The sequence below is a fragment of the Manis pentadactyla genome, chromosome 4 (genome assembly GCF_030020395.1).
Source record: "Manis pentadactyla isolate mManPen7 chromosome 4, mManPen7.hap1, whole genome shotgun sequence".
Taxonomy (NCBI): Eukaryota; Metazoa; Chordata; class Mammalia; order Pholidota; family Manidae; genus Manis; species Manis pentadactyla.
In genome coordinates, this window is record NC_080022.1 from 45,915,098 (window position 1) to 45,936,936 (window position 21,839).

At 46.9% G+C, this 21,839-nt stretch overlaps 1 protein-coding gene across 1 annotated transcript in view; it reads right to left on the reverse strand.

Annotated features, from left to right (window-relative positions):
- Window positions 1–1,225: 1,225 nt before the first annotated feature.
- Window positions 1,226–21,839, reverse strand: part of PLPP3 (phospholipid phosphatase 3) — an 80,603-nt gene continuing 59,989 nt past the window's right edge. The window contains exons 5-6 of the mRNA XM_036911212.2: window positions 16,369–16,545; window positions 1,226–3,168 (exon numbers count right to left, since the gene is read on the reverse strand). Coding sequence (XP_036767107.1) covers window positions 3,043–3,168; window positions 16,369–16,545 — 303 coding nt within the window. The 3' untranslated portion in view covers window positions 1,226–3,042. The remainder of the gene's footprint in view (window positions 3,169–16,368; window positions 16,546–21,839) is intronic.

The window sequence follows — 21,839 nt, forward strand, 5'->3', positions numbered from 1 at the left end:
TTGTGCCTCTGAATGGATTAAACCCAAAGCTTCATTTGTACCTGATTTAGATGATTCAGTTTAGATGATAAGATTTGGGAGTTTTGAGTTGGTAGGATATAGACAAGATTTTTGGATTTTGAGTTGATGCTGTAACATGTTGAGACTTTGGGGGATGTTGGGATAGAGTGAATATATTCTGCATGTGGGATGGAAGTGAATCTTTGCAGCCTGCAGGGTTAATTGTAGTAGGCAGAAAGATGCCCATGTCCCAATGCCTGAAACCTGTGGAGATGTTACATGACATGGCAACAAGAATGAAGGTAGCAGATGGAATTACGGTTGCTAATCAGTTGACTTTAACATACGTAGAGTATCCTGGATTATCTGAGACCCAATATAATCGCCAGGGCCCTAATTGTGGAAGGAGTGGCAGAAGTGGAGAACCAGAGAGATGGCAGAGTGAGAAGGACTTGGCTCAATGCTGCTGGCTATTAAGATGGAGGAAGGAGGCCACACACCCAGCAATGCAGATGGCTTCTAGAAGCTGGAAAAGGCCAGGCACCTTCTCCCCTAGAGACTTCAGAACTGTCGGATAATTGTGCTATTTTAAGTCACCGGGTTTATGGTAACTTACACAGCACCAAGAGTAAATGAATACAAGTCCTGGCCTGAAATGTACTCTTCTGGGATCTTAGACAAGTTGTTTCAGCTTTGCATTCCTTAGTCCTTACTCCTCAAAATAAGAACTGCTGTTAAGGATCTAAAGTGACAAATAAGCAGAAGTGCCTGGCACACAGGTGCTTAATGTGGACTTCCAGCTTCCCCCCTTCCTCCAGGTTGAAGAAAGCAGGGAAGGAAAGTGGGGGCGCAAGCAAAAGCAGTTCTCAGTGGTGCACCCTCTTCCCTTCGATGCAGGAGTCTGTCTGCAGACTCCCCAAGCCACCTTATCAAGAGCACTGCTCCTTATCTGCCTTTGGGGGAACCACAGCTCCTCCCTCTGACAAAAACCCCCTTTGGAATACAAAAGCTCTTTAGAAGAGCCTGACATGAGAGCAGAGGCAGAGCCTCATTCAGCAAACAGGCTTTCAGACATGAAAGAGCAGCTCAGACACTGATATCCGAAGGCCCTTCCGCCATATTTCCCACTGAAACAATCAGGTGGTGCCCCGAGGTGAGGAAGACCCATTCAAAGAGACTGGACAACGATTTCCCCTCCTCCTACCCACAGCCCAAGACAAACATCCCAGGAGTCCAACTCCTTTATTAGTTGTGTTATGGGCTTTTATTTAAAAAGCACATTTAATACAGGTATAGTTTCGCAGATACAAGTTTTCACTTTGTATTCTACAAAAGTCTTTGAATATTATTCTCTTTACAAAATGGGACCTTACAAAAATACTGACAATTTAATGTTTTTATACAGCCTTCTCTAGTTGTAGTTATTCCTTTCATTACAAAACAATGTCTACCACAGAACTACAGTATTTTAGTTGATATTAAAAAAAAAATTAACTCAATGCTTTTTTAAGCAGCTAATGTAAATAACACAGGTCGAGACACAGTTTATAATCATAGTGGATATAGCTAAAATTGTTTCAGAAATAATATTTTACATAGTTAACTTTTAATGTTTTATACATTATTTATATAATATTTATATATAAAAATCATAGCTTGCTATAGGTTGAAATGAAAAGGACGGCTTCTGTAATAAGGACGTGCATGTGGCTGATCCATGTGGTTACATTTAGCCCTTTGAAAGGTTTGCGTCCAAGATCTGAAAGCATTTCTTCCTTCTTTCCTCAAAGGTTTAGTAGAAGGGATGCCTGTCTACTGCCTACAGTGGGACCTTGCTTGGAAGGACACTTACAGGTAGAGGTTGAGGAAAACGCTACGGAGATTTAACCCATGTGTTCCGCCCAGCAGAACCTACCAAGAACTGCCCTAGAGATCAACCCCAAGACAATAGTGCTTTACACAGCTTAGCAAGAACAACTTCCAGGCACCCTCAGCTCTGTTCTCTGGCAGGGCAGCCTCTCAGGCGCAAGACTGTCAGCTACTCTGGCTCATTTTGACTTTGAGCAGCCAAAAGGGTGCTTCATTTCTCATTCTTGTCCCTCACGCCTCCGCTCCTTGTACGGAAGGCTGCTTTTCATCGGCCGGCAGCAGGGCACACCTTTGCTCATCTCTGAAGCCTCACAGGAAATCCTCATGGGCACTCGGCAAGGACTTTCAGGGAGAAGGCAATGACCAAAGCTAAAGATCACAAGTGCCCGGGTGACTGACGGACACAGCAGGGGCATCCTGCAACTGACGTTTCACCATCACAGGAAGAGGCTTCAAAAGAAGACAAATGAGGGCCCGTACCCTCGACCTCTTCTGAAGCTTGTGCTATTTGTGAAATTCACTCATCCACAAAGAGTCTCCTAATCACTATGGTGAGGGACTGCGGTTGCTGGCCTATCGGTGGGGCAAGTGAATGATAAGGCTGGACTGGGAATTTGGATTCAGGATCTGATCACTGGACTGAGCAAACTTGCTCTTTCCTTATATTAAACAAAAACAAAACAAGAAGAACAAAACTTCCTGAACCAAAGTCACAGGACAGACTAGAGTGGTGTGGACAAGGAGACACAAGAGGGGAGCCCCCAAATGGCTGCTTTCTGGATTCAGTGCTATTTCTGGCATTGTGTGCTAACATGTGAATATGAATTTTTCTCACAGGCCTGGGATTCGTCAGGTCGCAAGGGTGACCAGCAGACTCCACTCACATCGTTTTAGTGTTTGCTTCAAGAATAAGCCCGTGTTCACTAGAACATGAACACTTAAACCAATTGCACACCCAGGATTCCGGCACTTGGTGTGAGTTTGCTGCTGTTCCGGATAGGTGAACACGACCTATTTTGGAAGGCCACAAAGTAAGACTTTTTTTTTTGTTTTTAAAATCCATCAGGCAAAAATTTTTTTTCCCTACATTCTACTGTCTGATGAGATTGGAGAGCAGCAAGAACTTGCTGTCTGCAGTCACTTTACAAGAACAGTTCAGGAGGCGAGTGGCACCTACACCATGTTGTGGTGATTGTTCCTGTCAGTAATGTCCACAGGTGAGAGGATTTCCTTCCTGATGGCAGGGGAAGGCAGGCAGAATGTCGTCTTGGTCTTGAATAGGTCAGACACGAAAAAAACCTGGAAGTACAAAATCAGAGACCCAGCTCAGTAACTGACACCTGGGGCCCAGGGACGGAAAGGTGAAGGGCAGATCACAGGAGCACAGACTTTAGGAAAAGGGAGTCCCAAACCATAGAGCTTTGAATAGGGAAGGACCACAGAGATCGTATTGTCCTACTATTATTGTACAGATAGAGAAACTGAGGACCAGAAAGGGCAATGATATGCCCCAGGTTGCACAGCCATGGTAGGAGAAAAACTCAGTACTGTGGACTCTCAGTACAGTACTGAGAATCTGCAAACCAACTTCCTTATTTCTCAAGGTAAATGAATAGCAATGAAGGATAAATTCCTAAACTAAGGAAGCAAGTCATTATTAGTCAGTCATTAATCCAGGATACTTTCCCTTTCCTCACAAAGGAATCCAGGGTGTAACCAAAAAAGAGCAGCCAACGTGAATTCCTATCAGCAGGAGTTTGGTAAGGAAGCAGTTGTGACCACTTTTTCCTGAAATCCTAATGATATACCAACAATTTGCTGGGGGGCCAGAAGCCAGACTTGTGCTGCTGAGGGAGTCAGCAACTAACCCAGAGGAAAGGTCAGTGAAAACTCCTACCACTCATTCCCAAAGTCCTTCCTCCTTCTGAGCATGTGACCTCACTGAGTCTTACAATCATTGAGAAACATTTACTGAACACCCACTTGCAAGGGTATATGGGTGGCTCAGGCAAAGTTCCTGTCTGAATTAGCTTATGATGAAAGATTCCAAGAACTTGGTGAGTTACAGAGTAAGGGAAATTAATGATTTGTATCAGGTGGCAAAATAAATACACACACATTCATTTGATCCACTCAGCAATAGGAGTCTGTATTAAGTAACCATAAGAGGCAGCTGTCAGTCATGTCATATAATAGGAAACACATGGCTGGGCTTTGAAATGGGGGATAAAACACTTCCAAAGTTCCTATGTCTAACAGCTTTCTGGATTGCAAAGTTTCTGTCCTGCAGAGGTAATGTGCTCACTAATAGTGATGGTGTCGTGACATCACTCAGGACACAGGCAAGAAAATGAAGTTTTTAATTTACTAAGTCTTCACCAACAGCCAGAGCCCTGCCATAGCAGGGACTTGGATCACAGTATCCTGCCTTCTACGGCAATGCAGCCACCAACAGAGTACCATAAACATCACAGCATGGAAGGGATGACGCCGGTTACCTGCTCTCTGCTGAACAGGGGGAGCAACTGACAAACGCAGAACAGAGACTTACTGGTCACTCTAAAACCCTTTATACCTTTTGAAATGTTGTACCCATTACATATATCACCCACTCAACCATTTAATTACTGTTTTTTGTAAAAAAAAAAATAAATAAACAAGAAAAGAAGGCAAGGCTGTTTCTATGCTTCTACAAGAAAGTCAGATGTGTGCCAAGAAATGTAATAGTTTACTACATTTACAGTCTGAGTGCCATTGAATGTGCCATTCTGCAAAGGAAAACATTAAGCCTTTTGCCCCTATCTTTTCTAAGGAGATGTGAACAGTGAGAACTGTGGTACAGAAAGGTTTATCTCCTAGCCAGGGCCCAACTTGAAAACCAGGAAAGAAAAGATCTGCACTCAACCTTGCCAGCAGGGTCCAGGCTGCTCTGCCTGGGCACCCTTTACAAGTAAGTGGTCAGGGAAGGAGTTTTCAAGTGCTTCTAGTATAAGGAAACACTAATGAATATGAGTAAAGTTAAATGTGGAGATAACTTTTCAACTTCCCTCTGACAGGTGCAGAGCCAATGTCCTCATCTCCAGGCAGAAATTACCCTTTCCTCCTGTACTTCATTTCTGAAGATGAGGTTCCAGTCAATCCCTCCATCACTGGTTCTCAGCTCCACTTATTCCAGCCTAGCAGTTAGCTCCAGTAAGAGGCTCCCATCCTCTCATTTCTTACAGATCTTTCTCCCAGCCTCTATCCCATCTGCTGAAGGCAAATATAGCAGGCGGAGGACAGTCCTGGACCCACAAGCAAACATCCCCCACTTCAAGATCCTGACACCGCCTTAATCTACTGGTTTATTTCCCAGTTTAATTTTCTGAGATTGTAGCCACTACACTATATCCACTATTAGGGTTTGTGTCCCTAGCTGCAAGATTGGAATAATATAAACGTTACAAGGAATAATATACTTGAGAAGACCTAAATCTGTGTGTGGTACCTAGTCTAATAAGAGGTGTTTCTCTCTGAAATGCTCTGGACACCAAAGAAATGACATGTCCTCTCAGGTCTCCAAAACTTTGCTTATTAGCCTTTCTTTCTAGATGGGAGACTTCTTAAGGATGGAGCCCTGGCCCTAATCATCCTATGCCACCCAGAGAACTTAGTGTTGAGTCTGGCACACACCAGGGGCTCAAAATATGTTTGCTGTTGAATTTCTAAACTCCTTTCTACTGGAAGCAAGCACTCTTGGATCCTACTGGCATCCACACCTCCCACAGATCTCAGGCAGGGCAACCACATACTCACATACCCCCATGCACATAGCCGAGCAGCACGATGAAAAGCTGAGTCGGGTCCAGCAGAAGCCCCTGTAAGCTGCTGCATGCCACTTCCAGCGTGGCTTGAGGTCACACAAACACTTTTTTGGGATCATGAAACATGATCCTGTCAAAGCTCAAACAGGGCTCTGTCGTCCTAACACTTGAACAGCAGAACACAGAAAGGACTAGTAAAAGTGAAAACTTCACTTGGAGCAGTTCAATTTCCTACAGAAATTATTTCATCCCAGTAAATAACCCAGAGGCCCAGGCTGGGAGGGGTCTGTACAAACTGGGCAGCTCTTAGGGCCCTGGAACAAGCCCACTCCCAGCTCCCAGGAAACTCCACAGAGCTTCTTTGCTGCAGGGAAGAACACATTAATTAGTAATAACAGCCTCAGCAAGCAACTAACCTATGCCTTAAGCACCAAGACAAGTCCAAGTTACATTGTCCTGAGCACTTGCTTTCAATTCCATTTATCTGACTCTCTGCATTTTATAAGTTGCTTTTGTGAAATATGCAAACATATTAAACATCTGCTCTGTGCCAAGCCCTGGGGTGATAAAGGTAAATATACATAAGACTGAGTTCTTTGCCCTCCAAGAGCTCACAGGTAATTGGGGAGAGATTCAGGTGCAATGCAGTGTTAGGAGGATTATGACAGAGAAAAGCCAGGGTGCAAGCAGCACAGAGAATGTGGTGGCATCTGACCCAGACTAGAGGGGAGGAGGGACGGCCTTGGCAGGCTTCCCCCAGGAGGTATATCTGAGCTTAGCTTTGAAGGATAAGTTGGAGTTAGCCAGGTGGTGGATGCCAGACATGTTGCAGGCAAAGGAAGCAGCGTGTGCCAAGGCACAGGACTGAGAGAGTGCACACGTCCAGGAGCCACAGGAGGTGTGTGTGCCTAGGGCCCAGCGGTCGGTGAGGCTGAGCAGGAGACAGCCAGATCCTGAGAAGCCTCGTCTGATGCATTAAGGAATTTGGACCTTAACCTCTTGGCCTTACGAGGCACTGGCTAGGCTGAGGCAGGGGAGCAGCATGTTGGGAAGACTTGATTAAGATGATGATGGTATGGAACTAAGATGGAGGAGTCAGAAAGGCGCAGAGAGCCTGAAGACGGGTACTGGTAAGGACACCACCGGGGAACCTAAGAGAGGGATGTGTGAGGCATGAGGGCGGCTTGTGCTGAGATGTGGCGTGCTGGTGTGCATGTGCACTGGGAGGTAATGCTTTTCTTTCTAGTTTTGGTTTCAGCTCTAGAAATCTTTGCACTTGTTCCCATCAGAACTCTTAGAAAAGTCTGGGTAACTATGCTAGGGGAAAAAATGCTGGCTCTGCTTTCCTCTGCCTCCTACTATTTTGGCTCCCTCTGATGTGATCTTGGAAGGTAGTTCTGACCTACTGAGTCAGAATCTCAGGCTGTTCTGTGCTATGAGGGCACGGAGATAACCTGACTCACCCAAGATGTCAGGACAGTGCAGCTCTTCTGTCAAGAGCAAGGTGACACACAAAAAAGGCAGTTTTAAGGTTGGAGGATCCCATCTGCCCTATGAGGAGATGAGAAACGTAGGGACTCTCCTCATCAATGGCATTGTTGTTATTTTATTGGTATTATTACTGGCTTTGTTATTACACCATTGGGTCACCACCTCCCATTCCCACCCATTACATGCAGCACTGATAACGACCTTTGTTCTTTGGAGTGGGACAGACTTGTCTTCAGATCTGCTTTTGCCATTTTCGGCAAAATACCTAAGTAAGGGATACCATCCCTACCTCAGAGAGTGACTCTATGATGTTACACAAGGCACAAGGGTGGCCCAGGAAGAGGCCAATGGATGAGAGCTATTATCACTGGCTTGCAGGTTCAGGGCCTTCCTATATAAAGTGACTTCTCTTCCCCTGCTCCTTGTGTGGAAAGAGAAGAAAGAGAAGGAACTAGAAAAAAGGAGGAGAGAGGGGAAAATAGGGATGATTGAGAATATGAATGAATAGGTTAAAGCCTGTACATATTCAAGGCAGACATAAAGACCATGTACAGATGTGAGCTTTCCATAAGACACATGGGATCTGCTCTCAAAGTCCTACAATTTCTGGGGCTGTTTTGGGGAATGAGTCAGCACAATCCAAAAGAAGATGCTTCTGATGTCTCATTGCTGGCGCTCACCAACCCCAGAGATGCCACCCCCCTGCGGCACACCGGTCTGGCCATGCTGGGGCGCTGCCTGGCTGGAGCTCACTAAGCATCAAGATGGCCAGAAACAAGCCTGGTCGGATAGCCAGGTTTCCACTCCCGTTGCTGCAAATGGCCAAGTCAGCCAATTCTGAGGGCCATTTTGTTAAGGGCAGATAATGAGAGCAGAATTGTCCTTTAAAAGTCTGTGAAGTCTCTGAGTGTTTTAACCTCTGAGAGTGTATAAGAGAACTCCTTGAAGATAGGAATCACATCCTTATACATGGAGATCTGTATAAGACCCCACTGAGCTTAGATGTCAGCAAAGAGGAGATAAGTGTACGAGCAGAAGAATTTTGGAGGCTTAGAACCAGAAGAAAACTGAGACTTGTCTATTCTGGTACTTCTCCAAGTATAATCCTCAGATCATCTATTTCAGAATTATTGGGTGCTCTTTGAAAAAGCAGATTCTTGTGCCCACCCCAGACTTACTGGAAGTGTGGTCTGGAATCTGCATTTAATAAACACTGCCAGGGGTTGTTATGCAGACTGAAGTTAAGGGAACCATTAGTGGACAGCCTATGGAGATGAAGAAATGGGCTCAAATCTTAGACCCGCCATTTAATGGCTGTGTGAATTTGACATCTTATAATCTCTTTGGGAGTAGTTCCTTTATCTATGCAATAGATTTCAGGACCTTCTTTGGACCACCCTATCTTCTCTTTGCCACCCATACTGAACTGTTAATGACCTTTCATCTTAGCACTAGGCACAGGCTTTAACGCTCAGTGCTTTAAATGCTATGTCATGTTTCCCATTTACCCTACGAGCTACTCACTGGAATGAAGTGCTCAGACCCTCGTACCTGAAGCCCTCAGTAAGTCCAGTCCACCTCCCACCCGAGGACAGAGGCCACATGTACTGCTCCTTTTGCATCACCCCCATGCCTTGTCCTTGGGATTTCCTCTTGGCACCCTGCTCTACCATAATAGACCATCTCGTAGATTAAGGAATCACTTTCTTTGCAGGAGAAAAGTCTTGGGCCCGGGCTCACCCTCATGCCCTAAGTAGAGAGAGTGCCATCTACAAAAAAGATATCTTTGGCAACCCCGTCTTTTGACTCAAAGGGAGTTACCAGATTGCAACCAGTACTTTCTGACCTCAATGAAAGGCTTTCAGTGGCTTTCAGCACTGGGAATTTGCCAGCGTCTGTGTTGAGTGATTTCCTGGTGTATCTGAGAGGGAACTGGATGGGGTGGAAAGAGCACCACACTAGGAGTCAGGTAGCAGCACCAAGTCCCATATGGCTACTGCTGTGTGACCCAACCTAAGGCACACTCTTGTCTAGCCTTGAGTTCATACAACATGAAGAGGTTTATGAGTTCAGATGATGGAATTGCCCTGTATTTGTATGCAAACATTATTTTTAAATGTACCCTCTCATAGTTACTGTAAGGCTTAAATGGAAGAATTTATGTGAAAAGCCTTCATACCCATAAAGGGCTATTCAGATCTGACCTCAGTTACTGTCATTCATGATCACCACTGCTACCGAGGGATGTGAAGGAAGTCAGTCTCGCAAAAAGAAGGGTTTGGAGCTGAAGAGGAGAGAAAGCTGCAGGCAGTTCTGAAGGAGAACAGGGACCTGTGTCTTGCCAGGAGGTCTTCCAGGAGGGCCCTTTGAGCCATCATGAAGGAGGGTTCCTAGTGAGGAGGACCCAGAGGGCTGACAGCTCTGTCAGGGGGTATTAGGCCCAGCAGGAGCCAGAATTCAGAAACATGGCACCCAAGGGTGACAGAGGCTGGACAAAAGCAGGCACCCTCACTTCCAGAAATCCTACATTTTGCAGCTGCAAGGGTGGATGGGGCTACTATTTATTGAGCTCACCTCACCCCATTATCCCACACAGTCCATCATTCTGGATTCTAGGGCCACAAGACACAGGCTGCCATCCGTCTCCATGTCCTTGCATTACTCTTTCTGCTTTACTGCTCTTCCTTACTGTTGTAACTCATAGAAAAGGTCGACTCATCTTCAGGATTCACCTTCTCTAGGAATTATTTCCAGCCTTACAACACCCGCAGGAATCACTATCCCTTCTCGTGCCCCCAGTGTCCCCAGTAGAGAGTTCTGTCCTAGCAGCTGTGTCCTTCTATTACACCTGTTTGTTTAAATGTCTGTCCCCACTGGACCAGTGTTTTTCAAAGTGAATATCACAAGTCATTAGTCAGTTAGAAAATCAATCAATGGGTGGTCACCACCAGCATTTTAAAAGGTTAAATAGAACGTATTAGCATGTCTCACACACAGTAAGGTAAGTCTTATTTTGTGAAATATTTTAGTTATGTGTGAGTGCCTCTATTGGGTTACGATATAAAATTTATTTCTTATTGTGGATTGTGATCAAGTCTGGGAAAGCTACTGCACTATTTAAACTCTTTAAGGGCCAACTCTTTTGAGTTCTGAATCTATGAAACAAAGCATAGTACTTAATTCACATTCCGTCAATGTGTTGCGTGTGCCCAACGTGATGCTTTTGTTCACTGAATCCTCAATCCAAGACCACAAGAGATATTATCCCCCTACATCATAGAATGTAGGAAAAGTTGGCTGAGAAGAAGTGACCTGCCCAACGTGCCTAACTAGTAAGTGGCAGGAATACGACTCCCCTTTCTGAGTCGGCCTCATCCCCTACCCCATTCATCTCAGCGGCGGAATGAGAAAGGAGGTTTTAGGAGGACTTTGCAAACTGTAGGGCAACCCAAAGATTCATCGTCATCTAGGGTACCAAAGTTTATCTCTGCTTTTGCTTCCTTCTCTCTCTCATATTCATGTTCCTGGCATGACTGCCTGCCCACCTGAGAGTGGGGGCCTGGAGTGGTAAGGTCAGCACCAGGGCCTGCTGGTCAAAGTGAGGCTTTTGTAGGGTCTGAAGAGATCTGGGAGGCCATTTCATCCGTTCCCCTGTGCCCAGGCTGCAGTGGAACAAACGTCAATGCTAGGAGATGGGAATATTTCATTTGACAAGAAGAAAATCTAACAAATTCGTGGCAGAGACCAAGCATGTTGAATTTACTCCTTCAGCCCTTTGAGCAGCATCAGGGGAGCTGGGAGCTGGTTCTTACTCCGCCCCCATGTGTCCCTGGTATGGCACAGCCTCCCTCTGTACCCATTTCCTCCTGAGGGGGCTGTCATCACCGAAATCTTCAAGAACTGGCACTCCTGCTGGTCTCTTCCCCCAAGTCCCCTCACCAGGGTGGAGACAAAGAACACCCCTGCCCTTCCCTACATCCTGGAGGAAGACGGCAACACACAAAAGAGCCACTGCTGGCTGAGCCACACCCCCAGGCAGAGGAAAACCAGGAAAGACTCTGCTGTGTGTTTATGAAATCCACGAGCAGCTGCTTCCTCTGCCGAACCCGCAGCAATGGCGGCCTGGCCCTGCCCTGACCCCTCCCAGGGCCCGGTAATTTGCCATCTGCTAGAGGGTCAGGGAGGGGTGAGCAGATAGGCAAGTTGTCACCAGACAGGAAACGCACTGATGTCTGTTGCTTCATCAAGTCCCGGGGTTAGTCCAGGGGTGGGTATGGTGAGCCCAGCTGTAGAGTTCACAACTTGGTAGGGGTGACTGGGTATTTGTGCGTGCCTGTGTTTGCACTGGCCCGTCTGTGTGTGTCTGTGGCTCCGAGTGCTAGTGAGACAGAAAGGATGTGTGCGTGTGTGTCCAGGTAGGACCAGGTCTGCCCACTGCCTCCGGGTCTCTCTAGCCCTGCCTTGTGTACCTCCATCCACATGAGTAAAGATATACATCAGCACGCAGGCCCTTGTGACCCAATGTGCTCATGTCTCTGTGGTGAATCCATGACACTGTGCAGGTTGTCTGTCTGTGTGGGGTGCCCTTTTATGCCCTCTCTGGAAAGGGTTCAACTAGTAAGCAGTGGGGGAGGAAGCTGAACCTGTTCCTGCTTAGCATGTGATTTTTGTCTAGACATGTCCTGTGACAGGGCTTACTCTTTTCACAGACCCAGTAAGAGTGCCAATAGAAGCACTCGGCAGTCCTGACCCATTGCCCAGGGCTCTGCATTCTAGGGGGCTGCACTGCACCTGCTGGGGACCTAAAGACGTGCCATGATCACCAAATAGTGGCCACCTTCGTGGGCATTGCAAGGAGATGGTACCATCTGAGAAGGCAGGTTCAGTTCACCATAAAGTCAGCCCTGCCACGGAATCTCTGTGGCTGAAGGTTGCTGAGCTACAGGGTGGGCTTCTAAGATCACTTCAGAGCTGAGGAAGCTAGGTTCCGAGGGGAAGTGTCCTGCCTGAAGTCACGAGCTAATTCATCACTCATTCTTTAGCTGATGCTTATCAAGCCCCTATTGTGTGTCAGCCACTTTATTATAAGGCACTGAGAGGGAACAGCCAGAGAGTTAAGCCCTGGTTTCTGCTATTAAGGCACCCACAACCTAGCTGGGTACAGACATTTGAGCAGACAATTGTGATAGCACCAGAGTGAATGCCATAGAGGAAAAAGCACGCACAGGGCCATGGGAGTCCTAGAAGAAAGTTAGTGGGGAGGTGTGGTAGACTCAATGATGCCCCCTCCCTGCCCCCAAAACGCCCCTGTTCTGATCCCCAGAACCTGTGAATATGTCACCTTACATGGCAAAATGGACATGCAGATGTCATGAAGTTAAGGATCTTGAGGTGGACAGATGATCCTGGCTTATCCAGCTGGGCCTGATGTGATCATAAGAGGGAGGCTGGAGGCTCAGAATCACAGCAGGAGATATGATAATAGATGCAGAGGCTAGAGAGCACCAGGAAGAGATCTGAAGATGTATGTTCTGGCTCTGAAGGTGGAGGAAGGGGCCTTGAGCCAAGGGATGCAGGCAGCCTCTGGGAACTCGAAAGGTCAAGGATTCTCCAGAGAGCCTGCAGAAAGAGGAATACAACCCTGCCAAGACATCAGTTTCAGCCAGTGAGACCCATTTTGGAATTCCAAACTCAAGAGCCATAAGAATATAAATTTGTTCTGTTTTATGCCACCAAGTTTGTGGTCATTAGTTACAGAAGCAACATGGGAAACCAACACCGAAGTTCCATCAGCGATGGGGTGGCAGAGGGACTGTGCCCATCAAAGCAGAACGGCCGTCAGACAGAAGAGCCCAGGCGTTGGAAATATCGAGAAGTTTGGTGTGCCTGGAGCTGAAGGATGTGGAGATGGGCAGAGATGAGGCCTGTAAAAGCAGCCTGGGTAGCACAGAGCTGGCTCTGTGTCAGACCGTCTGGTCAACGCAGGCTTCCCTCTCTCCGTGTTACTTAATCCTTCTCTGTCCCCATTCCTCATCTCTTTAGTGAGACAATGGACGTAGGATTCAATAAAGTATTTTGGGGGTACTGAAGATGATCTGTGTAAATTGCTTAACACAGTGGCTGGCACACTGAACTATCAATACATGCTAACGAATACATTATTTTTAGGTTTCGGGGGAGTCCACTGAAGCTTGGCTTATGGAGTGATCAGGCAGCGTGGGGTTTTAGGGCTTCCTGGTCTTGTAATCTAACTGTGCTGCCACTTCTCTGCCCTCCAAACCTAACTCAGGTGATGCCTCTGAGCGTCAAGATCCATTTGATACAGCCACATTCACAGCTGAGAAGAGAGCTTGGCTTTTTCCCAGAATTCCCTAGGACGGCCAGCTTTGATTCTTGGGGAGAAATTCTGCAATGAGACACAAGCAGAGCAGAGGCTACAGGCTCCGGCAAAGGGCCCCGTGATGTGCTGAACTGGTGAGGCAGCTGCCCTTTGTCGCCACACAGCTCCCTCCCTCCGGGAACACCAGGTCTTCAGACAGCCCCTTGGTTCCCTGCACCCACCCCTGGCTTGATCTGGGGTCCTGAGCTTTCCTGTCCTCAATGCCAGGATTGCAGCTCTTACAGTAGGCAACAACCCACTGTGCCCTTTTCTCCAAGCTGAGCATTCTCAAGCTCTTTTGCTGACAAGCTACAGCTTCTTGCCCCAGCCTCTCGATGGCCTAAATGAAGTGGATCACTCAGTGCTGGGCTTCCAAGCCAGTCAGAACCAGGAGCTCCTGGTGTCAGGCTGGTAGTAGCCATTTGGAGAAAGATAATAAATACAATCAAGTCCCTAACATCAAGTGTTTGCAGTTAAGTGGGCAAAAGACAGGGAAAGATATTTATCATCCTTTTCCAAACCATTTTTTACACTGTAAAACAGGCTTTCAGATTCAAAGCAATGATTGGACCAGCCTAGTGGGTTGGGAAGTCCCCTGTGACACCCTTAAATTATCGTCCTTAAACAGCAGTCTACGTGCTTCTACCTCAGGTTAACTCTAGCTGGCCTTCAACCCAAGGGGCCACCCTCCTTGCCAAGCACAGAGGGCAAAGCTTTGGAGTCAGCGAGCATCTTGGGCACAGCTGTCCACTAGCTCTGACTTCAGACGACTTGAGTCATCTCTCTGAGCCTCAGTCACCTCATCTGTAAAATGGCTTCGTGTGCCTAAAAGGAGCCAATGGGTGAAGTATCTGGAGGAGACAGCATAGAGCAGCTGCTTTACAAAGGCTGGACCAAATTCCTATACTGGGTTTAAGTCAGCCAGAGCCAAACAGGGTAAAAGTCAGACCCCTTGTTTCTCTCTTAAATATAAATCCTGGTCCTCCTGGGCACTTTGTCTCGTTGCACGTGGAGGGTGCTCTAGGATTTAAAAAAAGAGGAAGCCTACAAAAGATTCCCCCCAGCACCTTTAAGCTTTTTTAATTGGGGTGCAGGAAACTCTAACTAGGGCAGTGGCATAAAGAAGGAAACACAATCACAGGTCCCCTGGGCTGACCTCCTACTGAGAGCAAAGCTCAGAAGGGCACAGTCTGCAAAGTGTTACCCTTTTGTGCAAACACTCATCCCCCACTGTCACTTTACATTAAGGGGCCAGGCATCAGAGAACAAGCTGGTCTGTGACAGCTGCTCTCATTATCGGTTTGCTCCCCAATTTGTCCCTTCTGGTCTTGACTAAAAAAAAAGAATCAAACCATCAAAACAGCCAGTCCTTTAGGCTAGGATTCCCACGGCAAGGCTGGCAAGCAGACGAGATTCTACTTTCTCCGTGGTGAACCCTCTGATGGTCCCAACAACCGCCCTCTCCTTGCCCATGCACACAGAGTCTGACCCTCACCCAGATGCTGAAGCACCCTGTCTGTGTCTCCATTGCAGCCCACCTTGTACTCTAAATCCTGTACTTGGCCTGGTTGCATGAGCAGCCAGACCCGGACTTCCTTGGGAGCAACGGCTGTGCCTTCAAGAGAAGGTCCCTTACTGTTCTCAAGAAAGGGCAGATCAACTCCTTGACTCTAACTTCTTGTTGATCAAGCACACACTTGCTTACTGAGCCAGAGTCCCTGAGAGGACTTGGTGAGACAGGGGAATATCTGTTCCATACAGTCCCTGTCTCCGAGGAGCTTAACAATCTAAGGGGAGACACATATCGACAACTTCAACACAGGGTGTAACTGCTATCACACAGCAGAATGGAGAGGTTACTATAGGGTGCGTGGGGCTGTGGCCAGGCTTACAAATTAGGAAAGGACAAGGAGGGGCTGATCTGAACCTCTCTGTGTATACTGATTCTTACTGGCAATGAGCAAGGATTATACTAACAGCAATACAACCTACATGCGTGCCACTTCACTTCTAGCCAGTACCGGGATTCCCACTGGGCTGCGATGAGCTCCTGAGAAGGGCCCAGGAAGGCGCAATGCCAGAGAAGGTCCTCAGTCACAGCAAGCAAGAGAAGCAGATTCCCTAGGAGATGGAGGCTCAGAGAGGAGGAAGAGCTTATGCCACCCTCAGAGGGAGCCAGGGGTGAAGTACATGATAAAGGTAACCCCGTCATTTGGGGCAAATCAGAACATGACCCATCCCAAGGCCATGCTGTAGGCAGCTCTGTGAAAAACAGCCTTAGGGGAGGGCTTGGCCTTCACCCACCCCTTCTTCTCCAAACAACACCAGGTTTCGGGTCTGACCAAGTCACCCTAAAATAAAGGTCACTGGGGGAAGGGTAGCTGTTTTCCAAAAAGCTGAGAAGTTTTACTGAATAGTAAGCATCCACTGAGGCAGCATGTGAGCACTGAGTCAGGAACTTAGACTCTGCTGGTAACTTGACATGTGACCTGACAAGCTTCTTCCCCTCGTGAACCCTAAATGCCCTCATCAATAAAGTGAGCAAATTGGACAATATATAAGATCTCTTCCAGCTGCAGCACTCCATGAGCCCAAATCTTACATGTTTATGAAGAAAGGTATTACAGACTCTTTTGGATTAAAATTCACAGGCTGGAAGGAAGCAGAAATTACCCTCATTTTACTGAAGGGGTCCTGGGGTGGGCAATTCTTCAGACACCAAGCACAGAAGGGCATTGGAGCTCCCTGGCCTTGGTCACTGAGCTGGAAACATTTAACAAGCAGCCCAGGGCTCTGTTTGCATATGGAAAACAAAATGCTACTTACTATGCAGCAGGCCACCAAGGCTCCCTGAGCGAATCCTGCCAGGACATCGCCGGGATGGTGCTTGTGGTCAGAGACGCGGGACAGTCCTGTGTAAAAGGCCATCATGATCAGGGTGAACTGCAGGAGGGGCCGAAGCAGGCGGGCACCTCGCCAAGTGAAGCGGGCTTGGAGGTACAGCTGGAGGAAGAGATAAAGGGAACAGATACTAAGCGACTTGGTTCACCTGCGTTATAACAAGGTTCACACACACTACATTTTCACTAAATGGAACCATGTGGCTGTTGAGCGGCATGTTGTAGAAAGAACACACAACTTGATTTTTAAAGCCAGTTATTTAAACCTTCAGCTTTAGCTCCTGTACTAAAAAATAAGAAAAATAGAGCTTTTCTAGGGTGACAAACTAGAGAGTGGAGGAAGATAATACATGAGAATGGTCTTAAAACTCCACCTGGCACATTCTAGACACTTCTTAAACCTTAGTGCCCCTTTACCTTCTTGACTGAAGAAAAGAATAGTAACCAGGGTTAGGAAAGGTTTCTTTTTTTGCAGCTGATGACAACTCATTTAATGCATCCATGCGTTTTCCTGGAGATGACGGCCATACGCCCCCTCTACTACCTGTCTCTCAGGATTCTCATGGAAATAAAGCGATGGTGTAAGGGGAGGCTGTCATGATAGTCACACTGGGATGCTTCCAGCTGCTTCAAAAGAAAGCAACTCTCTATCAAAGGATCAGTTTCTAAGTCGCTCCTTGGAACTGTGGATTTGAATATAAGGAAACACATAAACCAACCAGACAATGCCAGAGAGCTTTCAGGCAGAAGCTGACAGTCAGTGGACCGAGGGGAACCTGAAGAAAACTGGAAGAAAAAAAAAAAACCACCTCTGGCCAAAGCAAAGAAGCTGAAATGACGTCAACTGGGCATTGTCCCTCGGAGTTATCTTGCTGCAGTTTCCGTTCTAACCTCTGGGCACAACCTACTTCCCAGGTTCCTGTGGGAACTTGGGAAATGAGGGGGAAGTGGCAGCGGGACAAGGGGAACTTCCGACTACAAATCAAAGAAAGCACTGGGCGAGACCAGGAGCAAGGGGAAGAGAGCAGAGGGGAGGGGGCTGACGGCCTAAAGATAGACCTGTGACAGTGGCAAAGGCCTGACTCTGCCCTTCCTGAGACAAATGGACACCTTCCTTTCGGGGAGCAGGAAGGAGCAAGCCAGGGGCCAGTCCTGGGGAGACAGACGAGTTGAAGATTCCAGAGTCACTGTCGCCCATACGGGAAGAGTGCCTAATCCCAAATCTTCAACTACTCAAATATGATTTCAAAAAACCCAGGCCTGGAAAACAGCAGGCAACTTTATTATGATTATGAAATTACATGAATGTATTTTTGGGAAATCGAAGAATAAATAACAAACAAACAAAAAAAGAGAATGCATTGATGTTGTTGGCTCCTACACAAATGATGAAAATCAATGGCGCCTCATATATATAAGAATGCTCAACTTACAAACTCATAAGTTGATATGTAAGTTCAACCAGATTCCTATGGATGACCAAAAAAGACCTGGAGAAAAAACTTGAAACAAAAACAGTCACCCAAAAGGCCATATCTGTGGAACTAACCAGAAAAAAGAAATAAGCAAGCAAACAAACAACTAAGCCAGGCACTGTGGTAGGAGGACAGAGAAATGAGAAGTTGTGATTTCTGCCCTATGTAGCAAACAGGTGGGAGAATACACAAAAACAAATAAATACACTACGGGTTTTATAGGAATTATGAAAGCAGTTGGGGCCAGGGTCAATTACTAAGGGGAAGGGACTCTTGAATCCTAAAGATGAAAAAGCACTTGCTAGGGGTTAAGGAGGCAGTAGTGAGAGGTGTGTATTTCAGGTTCCGCAATGGTTTAGAAGCTGGTGATCAGAATTCCAGCAAACTATATGTAGTTCCCGTGCAGATGAAGGGGCGTGTGTGTGTGTGTGTTGGCGGTGCGGGGGAGGAGGGGGAGGTGTTGATGAGGAAACAAGGTATGGAGGCCAGCAGGGGTAATTCTGAAGGGCGGTGGGTGTCAAACTAAAGACCTTGGCCTTTATTTACTAAGTCAGTCTTTCCCAAACCATACTCCATGGAATACAAAACATCTTTTTAAAAAGGATTGATAAATGCTTTATACTATTTTCTTATTTTCATCAGTTACAATGCTCATCATTATTTTTACAGAATATCTACCTATTGAATCACAATTGGGAAATGATGCGTCAGCAATGGTGAAACTTACATGGTTTTAAGCCAGGCACTCAGAACCATAAAAAGTAACCTCAGGCCAAAAGCCTCTCCTTCACTGCTGCTGAAAGGACCCTGCAGTGGCTTCTGTGATCAGAATCAAAAAATCCCTTCCTTTGGGGAGTGGGGAGGATGAGAATGGTGGGGTAGCCTCAGGGAACTTGCATGTGCCCAGTATGGTCTGGCCTTCCTCCAGCCAGTCTTGGCAGGGGTGGGGTGGGGAACAAAAAGAGCACAGGTTTTCATCAGAAAAACCTCACTGAGCCTGTTTTCTCACATATAAAATCAGTGTTAACAACCACTGTAGGTTGTTATCACAGATGGGTGATAATGTCCATCAAGTGCTTGGTTACCATGTGCTACACATGGTACATGATACACAAATGATTTTATTCTCTGACCACATTTCTTAATTTGGACCTAGTAGTCCTGAGATTTTCTCATTTCCCTCAATTGAAAAATCTGCATGCTGTCAGAAAAAGCTTGTTCAAAGTCCACCAACTCTTCTGTGCAGATTTTAGGTCCTGGGCCTTGGAAATCAGGGTGGGGCAGAGGAAGGGTGGGCTTCCCAACCGGACAAGGCACCCATCTCCCCTTCCACTGACTCAGATGTAAGGCAGGAGCTTAATAGCAGAAAAAAATAAATACATGAGAGGAACTTGAGGAGAGAGGAAGGGACCAGTCATCAGAATAGCTGCAGGAAGGGAGTGCTTATGAATGAGAAGGGAGTAGGGGGCCCTGGGAAAAGAATCCCTTTGGGATGCAGTCAGATATAGAATGACAGTAGGCAGATGGGAGGGAGCTTGCTCCCCCAAATCCCTCAGTAACTAACACATCTACTGAGAAATGCCCCAGGATCTCAGGATTGATCCTGGGGTCTGCAGCTGGGGCTTCAGGGGAAACTTTGCACAGCAGTAGCACAGTGAATTCTGGGATGAGATAGCCCTGACTCTAACCCTGGCTCCTCCACTTACTATGAGCATCATGGTCACTCAACTTCTTAAAGCCTGTCCCCTATCTGTGAAACAGGGAGAAGAGTAGCTCCCTCTCAGGGTTTCCAGGGTCAAGAGAGATAACACAGGATCTGTCCAGAGGGCGGGCACTCAAGGCACTCTTCAGAAATCTACATCACCCTTCCGCCGTGGTAAATGAGATTTACTAAATGACTGGTTGACTCCACCAGAACAAGGAAATATTTAAAGAAAGAGACTGAACAGTGGTTACTACTATTTTGAGAAGTAAGCTGATGTTAATGACTTTGAGGTTGTCGAAGGGATCTGGTAACTCCTTCCACTCCACCTCAATCTCACTGCTAAATGGGCCAGATTTTGGTGGTGCACAGCCCAGTTCACACGAGCCACTTCAGGCCAGAGGCTTAGGCCTCACCAGGATCCCCAAGTACTTTCTGGAATGCCCTGCTCCCTGAAAATCTGAGCTGGGGGAACACTGTGTGCGTCAGGAGGCTTTGTTCATTCCCACTCTGCAGAGGCAGTACCACTTATCCAGGAGAGGACGGCAAACCTCCTGACCACAGAGACCATCGTGGACCAAAGAGCAAAGACGCTTCCCCAGAACCTGAATTCCCGTCGGCTTCAGCAAAGTCCTAGGCACCTGAATGGGTGGTTAGGAAAAGGGTGAGCATAGCTGGACAAAGCCAGAAAGTTGAGTCACCCTGACCACTCCTAGTGGTCAGCAGCCTGAGGCCCCATCTCATCTGTCTTTACTTCTGCATCTGTGTGAAGACCTCTGGGATGGGAGAACCCACTTCTGAATCATCAGTGCCATGGAGCAGAAAGTGTTCAACTTTCAGTCACAGCAACTAGGTTTGAATGTTTGCTGTGCTCCTGACCGGCTGTATGACCCTGGACAAGTTGCTCTGCTTCTCTGAACTTCTGCTTACTCCTAGATGACATAAGGAGGCTGGGTCATTCAAAAAACAATCTCACATCCTGAGCATTTGTTCTATTCAAAACTATTAAAGACATAGACACGAATAAAGTAAGTTCCTTCATGAAAAAAGACTATAATCTTAAAGTTCCTTTCTCATCCTAAGATTTTTCTTCCAATTGCTAAGTTAAAACTGATTGTAAATATGAAGATTACAATAGAAAGGTACATGTCTGCCCTCCTCCAATGATGTGTGTGTGTGAGTCCCTGGCACACTGAACCCACTCCATAAATGGGGTTCTCCTCTCCATTCTGGTCCTCGCTTCAAAACTTGAGGTCCTGTGGAACCCCAGCAAAACCTCCTTAGAAAGGTCTGGCTGAATTCAAGCCGATTTCTCTGGTCAGAACTGGCAGAATCAGATGTGGGGTGAGTCACATGTGGTTCTTGCTAAGTCATCTGTGTTGTACATACTGGTGAAACGGGTTTGCACTGTCCTTGCCCTTCATATCCATCCTCTTTGGGACCCTGTGCTAAGACTGAAAAGGAGGCTTTTGTTCTTCCTTGTGTCCCTATCTGCCCTCCTGTCCAGCTTGCTGACCCCCACGGGGAAGACCGTTCCCCTTTCTCTCATCTCTCCCGGGACTCATGCTTGGCTCTGGTCCTGTGCCCAGTGACTTGTCTGTATGGCACAGAACTGGAATTTCTCTCTGGGAAGATATTCAACTACTTTTAGGACGAAGGAAGAGCTTTTGGTTGACTTTTCTCCTCTTTCAGAGGGAATCAAATCTTGTTTTCTGTCACTCTCAGGGATGAAAAAAACCTGCCAGTTTACTGAGCACTGTTCTAGACACTGCACTGGGTGCTTTACATTTCATTACCTGCAGCTGTTCCCATTGCCCTGTTAGGAGGACACCATCATGCCCATTTTCTGGATGCAGAGATCAAGGCCAAGAGGCCATGTCACTCACTTAAGGTAAGAAAGAGCCATGATTAACAAAGAGTAAGACTTGTCTCTCCACATCCACGCTGTAACCATAGAACCACCTCGCTTCCTAGGGTAACGAGCGCTTTGCACAGAAAGTATCAGTCCTTTATCCTGGACTCCTGTCTTTGAAGAAAAGAAGGGAGTTGAGGGGACTACCCGGCTGTCATGGGCTCTAAAGGACGACCCCCACGAGACACCTGGAACCTCAGGCTCCTCTAACTCACCTGGCACACACTTTTATAACACCCGTGTCTGAAACACAAGTGTACCGCATCTGTAAGAGTGAGAGCAGAATGTCTGATCCGACCTAAAGCCTG